Here is an 8,272-nt window from a genome sequence, read left to right on the forward strand (position 1 = left end):
ATATAATAAATTATATGTATAATATGTGTATTATTTAATGTTATATATAATATAAATTACAGTCACGTTATTTTCACGTGTTGTTTTTCTACTCTTTTCTGTTACGTGACTTTAGTTACGTTTTTAATTTTCTCTACATATACGACAAACTGTCTTAAAATCGCTTTTCATTATTTACTCTCTCGATCTTACCGATTCGATTCGACTCGATGAACCAACCAATCAATCGGCAACGCGGAAAAGAGGCAACAATAGATGCGATACATTCGGCTCCAAAACGCGCACTTCTTGGTACACATGCCTTTTTTAATATAGGATTTCTCACAGCTTATTCATTGAGAAAATAAGTTTTGTAATATAATTTTGTATGTAAAATAAACAAACTAGTTTTTAAAAATTTATTTCGCAAAATAACGATGATCGAGCACACGTTCAGTATTCAACGGGGTAAAGATCTACTTTTTGTGTAATTAATCAATCTATTTGCAATAAAATCAGTTTTCTACGCCGACGGGCGAGACAAGCGCGATTTTTTTCCATTCTCAATAAAAAAATGGCGACCGCGCTGTTATGCGCGTGACATCATCAGAATGGAAATCACAAAGTGCAGTTAGTCTAATTGATAGGTACACGCTTAATCGATTCCTTGATACGAAGGACACACGCATGTAAAATTACACGTTGCGTCTTCGAAGAGAGCGAGAGAGAGAGAGAGAGAGAGTATAACATAACTGGTAAAAGACGGCTTTTATTCTTGCTAGTAACGTTTTCCTTTTCCGCGAATAAATTACGCTCGGCAAACTGTAATTTCCAAGTTTATAGGATCTTTTTTTGAGAGTTAATTTTTATATAATAAACTTGCCTATAGGCTTATATTTAAATTATTTACATATACAAGACAAGAAAATAAATAAAATTCTAAAGTTCAATATAAAAATTGCACAATAAATGTACCTATTGTTTCTTTTTATGTCAAAGGTGGAACAAATGTGTGTGTATATTTTCCTTTATCGCAACGTGGAAAAGCAATAAGAGACGATAACAATAGTGTGTCCGTGTCTCTTTCGGTGGTTTTTTTTTTCTACGAAACGAATTTACGGAGGAAGTCGAATTCAGTAAGCGAGTAAATGGACACACCGAAGCAACAAACCCGACATCGTGTTTTCGCGTGACATTAATTAAATTGTCCTCGCGCTCGCGCGACGCGTAATGGAGGTGGGATATATAATGAGCGTATTTAATCAGGCTGTTTAATCAAGGGTGTCCTTTTACAGCCGGCCGCGACAATATCGTAAATAACCCTCGCTATCCCTGACGCGCGTCTGCAAAAAACTTAATGCGCTCGTTCTCTTCGCAAACGATATAGTCGAAATGACAGTAGATACATTTCGAGCGTAATAATAACTTTTTGTTGTTCAATTTGTTGTATAACTATAGTAGAGAGTCAACGTTAATAATGAAGGCAAATAATGAAGTAAATATAAACTTAATAATGCAGCGACAAATGATAACGTTGTTTCTATGACGATATTATGACATTAATTAACACGAGGAATGTGCAAATATTACATCACTTGGGGAGGATGACGTTCTATATTACGCGATATATTGTCCACAATGGAGAAACCGAGATGAGATTATCTTTGCACGAGGCGCATTACGGGAGCGATTGAATTACATCCGGAAAACCGGGAAAAAGCTCGCGGGTCGAGAAATGCCGCGAAATTATGCCGAAAGAAACGCGACAGTAAATCTACGAAATTGCTTCTCGGAATGGACCGGAAGTGAAGTGCAAAGAAGGGAAGAAGAGAGAGAGAGAAAGAGAGAAAGCAAGAAAAGAACGTAATCGGAAAGATGAAAGATGGTCGAAGGTCGACGGGCGTTTTGCACTCTCGCCACTCGCGCTGTAATTTTCTGCCGAGAGGGAAAAGTCGTCGCTCTTGCCGCTTCGACGAGTTTCGGACTCTTCATGGTAATCGAGGGAACCATTCAAAGGATTCGATTCTTATGTCGTCGGTTTGCTTCGTATTTCTTCGCTTGTTTCGCTTTACAGAGTTTCAAAATAAAACAAATAAGATTCTGTTAGAATTCTATTAGCGATGGTTGTGTTCTTTTTATTTACATCTGTATGTTTGAAAAATTATTTTGTTTTAAAATACTGAAGTTCTCACTGCGAAACACAATTGTTTAATGTCAGGAAAGAACAGCGAGACGCTTAGTCATATTTTTACAATAAAGAATAAAATCATGTAAGAATTGCGCACGACATTCTAAGCAAATAAGAATTCAAACAGGTGTTTCAAGAAATTTAGAAAGAAAGAAAAAAAGAGAAATCCGATATTTCGTGTTAACAACCTCAAAATATCATCAATGTTGCAATGTGCAGAGGTTCGTTTCACTTGACCCGATTGAAAGCTGCCTGCGTTCACGAGATCGCGAGAACATGTATACACGGTTTCCATAAATCACGATCCTGATCGTTGTTTTAACCACGAATGCAGTAACCATCTATAACGCGTTGCGTTTCGGTGAATAATTTCGATGTTACTAAAGTGGATCTCCCTTGCTAAAGTGCGATTACTGAAGCGGATCCCGAACAAAATCGAATATTTGAACGTCACCCGCGCGTATTGTATTCGGATTTAAACGTGTACTTTTAAACGCACTCGATATACGGGAACTCCCGATAATTTCCATTAAAAATTACTGTTTAAATATTTAAAAAAATATCGTACACACATAACAAAACCGTCAAATGATATGAGAAAAAAGAAAACTCGATCTTGAAAAAAATATTTTACACGTGTGTATTAAATTTATGTAACCATTTTATATGTGTGTATTAAAGTGTGTTTAACTTCGTTAAATATATATTTGATTATTACCTCGTCTAAATACGTGTATGAATTAATGTATCGGATCGGTAATCAAACGCTGTGGAATTTCTTCGATGTAATTACATAATGCAATTATTTGGATATATATGTATATACGCGGCGGTCTTGATGGTTATACGTCGAAGCGGAAACCGCAAACCGGTGTATCGTCGTGAATACACGATGTATTACACGAGAGGAGGGTGCCCGTCGTCGCAAATGGATTTCGTGCTTCTGTGCCGACTACCGCCAGAAGATTTATGACCGCTTTAAAAAGCACGATGTTTTCAAACCCGCGTCGTCGTTAGAACCGGCAAAAATCGATGCGCCGATTAATTATTCCCGTTAAAACCCTGGGCGCGGCGCGTATCCTTCGTGTTTTGTTCATACTTGCGAACAAGCATTTACCGCAAAATATTTTTTAATCCGCCTAGCTAGCCATTTTTACGCAACGCGCGACTCAATTGCGTGCGAACATGGTAAAAAACAAAAATCTCTTTCTACATGGCTATTGTGTTCTATATATATGGAAAAAAATCTCTCTTTGAATGCGCGAAATATTGATGTCCCTCAAATAACATTTTTACATAAAAATGTTAATATTGAATTACTGTGCTTTCTCTCTTTTTCTCTGTTTGAACTGATTTATCGATATTTTTGTTTGTTCGAAAATTATTATTTTTATACAAAAACTTGTAATCTGTGATATTTCGATAAGTTGGCGTATCGCTTGACAACGACTATAATGTCGGCCTTTTATTGTTGTCGGTGATAACGAGCATGTCACGCGCTTACAATACGAGGATTTCTTAGAAAAGAAAATAATAGAAAAATAAGAATATTATCCTTTATAAAGAGTTCTGTCAGAGACCGTAATATCGAATCTCTCGCAGATAAAAGAGAAAAAGAGAAAGAGAGAGAGAGAGAAAGAGAGAAATAAATAAAAATATGGTTATTTTGCCATAAACGAGATATAATATTTTTACGTTTAAAAATAAATAATTCTCCAAAATAAAATAATTCTCAAGAAAAAAAGAAACTAGAAATTATCTCACAACAATATGTTAGCAAATTTTTTTCTTTCTTTTCTCTTCTCATTTTTTCCAGGGCCGCGACAAAAAAAAGCTTAGGTATTTCATTGGCGGAAATGAATTTCCATGCAAAACTTTTCAAATTCAAGTCGGACTCACCGCTGCAGAACATTTCGCCATCTTCGGTTTCAGAACGAAATCTCTCGAGCTCGTACCTTCCTCCATAAAAAAAAAAAAAACTGTCCGGCGTTCTCCAACTTTTATTCGATTCATTTATTCATTCAGTGGCTACGTACGCGATCCGCCGAATATTCGCGATTAATTTCATTCGCACGCGACGCGACAGACCCGACGCTAATTGCACGCGAATTTGATGTATAAAAAAATAACGACCATTGTTCACGACTATAGATTTCACACAGCGGTATTTTATCGACTTGTGTGTCACACAAATAGAATGAGAAATTCTATTACGTTCGAAATATTCGCTTTCGTCACGTGTAACTTCAATTTAAGACGCATCATGTATTATTCGCTCTCTAATTAACTTACCATCATATGTACGTGATCGGTATTTTTATTTAAGTCTGTGGGGTGGAGTAAGGCGCTTTGCAGTCAAATGTTGCATTCCTGTTCCTGCATTTTCTGCCGCGCTTTTTTAATCGAAAGTGAATTATTGGAAATATCACACACACTGAATGACGGCCGATCAGACTGTGAAGTATTAATCGGACGAAAGCGATTTCATAACGACACTCGTGACTGACGTATGTCGATCCGTCCATCAAGTTTCGTTTCACTCGCGATCGAAACAAACAGGAGTTCTCCGGGTTATTAACTCGCGCGCGCGCAAATCTCACGGTGCGTGGTTTGTTTGAAAATTGACGGCATCTCGAACAAAGTCTTACAAATTTAATTAAATTAACGGAGAATATTATTACGTACAGCGTATTGATTCCCGTATTCACATCACCATGACGTCGCGCGCTCGACTCGCGCTTCGACAGCGCGAAGTTCGACCGCCGTCGATCGATGACTCGAATATCTCGTTCAAGTATCGAAACGCGACTGTTTATACGCATCGAGAAAAATCGATGTCGTGTCGTGCAAAATCGAAGAGCATAAGTGTTTCGTGTTTTGCGGGATTTGTGTTATGGCGCGTCAGGTGTGCGATTGACATTGAAAACTCGAAGCGCGAAGTAAAACGGACAATCGTTAGCGACGTAAATGAACTTAAGTGCGTTTAGTGCTTCGCGCGCGCTAGAAGTTCCAAGTAACAAAGAACAAAATAAAGATTCGGAATCACAAAATACAAAAAAACGCAACAAGACGGCAAGCATCGACTGGTAAGTCAATCTTTATTTATAGCGCATCTCTGACAGCACAGAAAGATCAAACGACATCTTAAAAATGTCTGAAAGCCAGTAAAGCGTTTTTTTGAGACGTGCGCGTCTGGGTTATGTGATCTTTATACGCGCGCCCATTCTTTCGCGATAATCTGAATATCGTCACGTGGTAACAGTTACGCTTTATGGCGCGCAATTACCATTATTACTTAAATGCGTCATTTGATCGGTCTCTCGCTTATCTTCGAGTATAATAGGAGAGAAAGATTTAATCTTGAAAAAAATCCAGAGGGTCGTGATCCCTCTTGCGCATCGGACACTCGATGATGTTCGTTCTCGACATGTATCGACGTTTTATATTCACATTTTATTTTGAACATTTTATTTTAAACTACGACAATGAAGTTTTGAACGTAAAATATTTGAAATAAATGCTGTAAAATTGTCTATTCGAAAAAGAGTTTAACCTAAGAGCAAGTAAAAGTTAAATAATACAGAGATTTTTACTCAATCAATCGATTATTTCATTAGAATTGATATCAATGTCAAATGATATCAATGTCAAATTATAACAGAGAAAAAAACTGAGAGCGGCCAGGGTCATATGAAAAACTGTAATAATACCTTTACTGCAGCCATGTTTACGAGCGACTAGTCGTGCGCTATATGTTCATGAAATCGTGCGCTATGTGAATAGCGGAATCGAACTATGTCCACGTTTGGACATAGCGCACCGTAGCGCACGCACTGACCAGTTGACCTCGTGGTCATGGCTACGTAGTTGCCAATGTGCACCACCCATGGACATAGCGCTGACTTACAGGGCGGAAAAGCGATTACTCATTATAGGCCTAGCCGCTTTCATTCTTCTCTCTGGTTTTTCATATGGCTTTGGCCGCGTTTAGTCGTCTTTCTGATAGTAGTCATTTAGCGGAACTGATTATAATTGATCAACTTTATAAATTTGACATTACTCGATCGATGGCGCCACTACGTTTTGTAATCGGTAAAATAGGTTTTGCGTGACGGTTTACATTACACTACATAGTGTGTTGTTTACACAACAGTTAGCGCTGCAGAGCAGTAATGTTAAAGGGAGTGAATTGTGTGATGATGAAATAGAGAAACAAAAAGGTAAATAAGTTAATATTTAAGACTTAAGTGAAAAAAAGAATAGAAGTTTGTGCGCGCACATATAAGTGTAAATCTTGAAAAGGTAGGTATCAAGCAATAAAATAAATGTAAGTGGCATTTTAGTCATTCGACGATGTGTCTTAAACAAAGTCACTTTTAACCTCTCTGTGCAGAAAACTACGTAAATTGTTTTTTAACTTGTAGATTACAACATGAATTCTTCCTTTTCTTTGAATTTTGCACGGTTTTACGCAGTGTTTAAAAGGAAGATACCAAAAGGATGGAAAGAAGATAGTGTAAAGTACGACAGAGTTACGTATTATCCAAGGTACTTTGTTATTTACTTTAGGATAATTTTGTTTATATGCATTTATTTATAATTAAACAGAAATAAGATTGAAAGTATCAATACAACGAAACTTTGAACGATTATAAAATGTTATAGTTGTTATCAATGTATGAACACTTTGAAAACATATTTGTAGACATCCTGATCATGTAGATCCACCATTTGAACCAAGCAAGCTTTTAATGGTAACACGTGTAAAACCTTGGTGGGGAAATCCATGGTGGGAGAAGAAAACACTTATAACTTTAGGTTTTGAGGAAGAGGTAGTTGAAGTTCTCAGCGTATTACATGTACAAAAAATATTTGACAAATTCTTTATTTACCTAATTATCATTTTTACAGAAGAAAGGTCTGGATGTAGTGATTGTTAAAAATACACCAAATATCTGCTCCAAGCTTTGGTCAGTGAAGCATTTGGTAAAGATTGTACCTATAAAACTACCTAAGAATCTGCCAACCGAGGATGATCTAAATGGCACGTATTTACATGAGAATGGTACCTTTTCTGTTATACCAAAAGTAGATGCTGCTCGTTTAGAAGCAACAAAAAAGTTTATAAATGATGAGAAGAGACTAAATCGCGATCTCATACAAGAGAAACTTAGGCTTCAGTGGCTACGTGGAGAAGTTATACTGTAAAATAAAATAAAAAAATAATATAGTAGTAAAAAGTCATTGTGTTTTACTTGGAAATTTGAAATCCTAAATAATTTTTTTGAATTAATTATAGGATCTAATTTTGTCAGCTGATAAAAACTAAAAAAAAAAAAAAACTAAAAATAATCATGCATTGTAGAATATTCTATAAAAAAGATGCAAAAATAATAAAATTAATGAATTGTGTGTTGAATTTCACAAGGAAGAAAAAAAACAGATTGAACAAATAATATAGTTTATTTATATTTTTGCATATGTGGTCAATTGACCGTTTTACAACCTACTAACAATAATTGTTAAAATCTTAATACTTTATACCCCTCGCGATAAGATTTTGTTATCCCGACCGTAAATGTTTCAATTTACTTTTAAATCACAAAATTGAAATAGATGTGAGAGGCTTCTATTTTTTTGGAATAGTACATGTAATCTTAAATTATAAGATAGCACATTATTTTTATATTCCGGCCGCGTATCTTAGAATCGTCTCACATTTATTTTAATTTTCATTTTTTTACGCAAAATGATTCAAATTTTGCGTGAGATACCATCTTGTTGTGGGACACCCAAGTATATAAGTGGAAGATGAGTGCCGCTTTGGGTCAGTCGTGCGGACCTATCTAGATATGGTGTTCCGAAACAAAAAACAAAATTCGTTATAGGACGAAGTTCAGAAAGAAGTCTAGACTTCGCGAGCGAGACTCACCGATATCGGCCGCCGTCGATCAGCTCGAACGATACGAAAACCATCGAATCCGCTAGGCCTGTGTTCAGAAGACGTCCTGCCCTTCCAAGATTTGTTTTAGCAAGCTTACTAATAGCACGTTTCTGAAATTGCACTCGATAATGTGACTCTAATCCTGAAATAACGTTTCATCG

At 36.3% G+C, this 8,272-nt stretch overlaps 2 protein-coding genes across 3 annotated transcripts in view; both read left to right on the forward strand.

Annotated features, from left to right (window-relative positions):
- Window positions 1-5,081: 5,081 nt before the first annotated feature.
- LOC109856029 (dorsal root ganglia homeobox protein-like) overlaps window positions 5,082-8,272 on the forward strand; it is a 47,084-nt gene continuing 43,893 nt past the window's right edge. For both annotated transcript variants that reach the window (XM_020430853.1, XM_020430863.1), the window contains exon 1: window positions 5,082-5,253. The gene's annotated coding sequence lies outside the window, so the exon portion shown is untranslated. The remainder of the gene's footprint in view (window positions 5,254-8,272) is intronic.
- LOC109856041 (39S ribosomal protein L30, mitochondrial) lies at window positions 6,284-7,396 on the forward strand. Its single transcript, XM_020430876.1, has 4 exons — window positions 6,284-6,387; window positions 6,592-6,715; window positions 6,873-6,999; window positions 7,079-7,396. The coding sequence occupies exons 2-4, from the start codon at window positions 6,600-6,602 to the stop codon at window positions 7,373-7,375; spliced, it is 540 nt and encodes a 179-aa protein (XP_020286465.1). The 5' UTR covers window positions 6,284-6,387; window positions 6,592-6,599; the 3' UTR covers window positions 7,376-7,396.

The sequence above is a fragment of the Pseudomyrmex gracilis genome, unplaced genomic scaffold (assembly GCF_002006095.1).
Source record: "Pseudomyrmex gracilis isolate BER0280 unplaced genomic scaffold, ASM200609v1 scaffold_4, whole genome shotgun sequence".
In the NCBI taxonomy this organism is placed as follows: Eukaryota; Metazoa; Arthropoda; class Insecta; order Hymenoptera; family Formicidae; genus Pseudomyrmex; species Pseudomyrmex gracilis.

What these genes read in the sequence shown, in the direction of transcription:
- LOC109856041 (XM_020430876.1), top strand. Translation starts at nt 6,600, where the DNA reads ATGAATTCTTCCTTTTCTTTGAATTTTGCACGGTTTTACGCAGTGTTT. An exon ending in AGAGTTACGTATTATCCAAG is followed by an intron (nt 6,716 to 6,872) that starts GTACTTTGTTAT and finishes ACATATTTGTAG; the next exon opens with ACATCCTGATCATGTAGATC. An exon ending in CTTTAGGTTTTGAGGAAGAG is followed by an intron (nt 7,000 to 7,078) that starts GTAGTTGAAGTT and finishes TCATTTTTACAG; the next exon opens with AAGAAAGGTCTGGATGTAGT.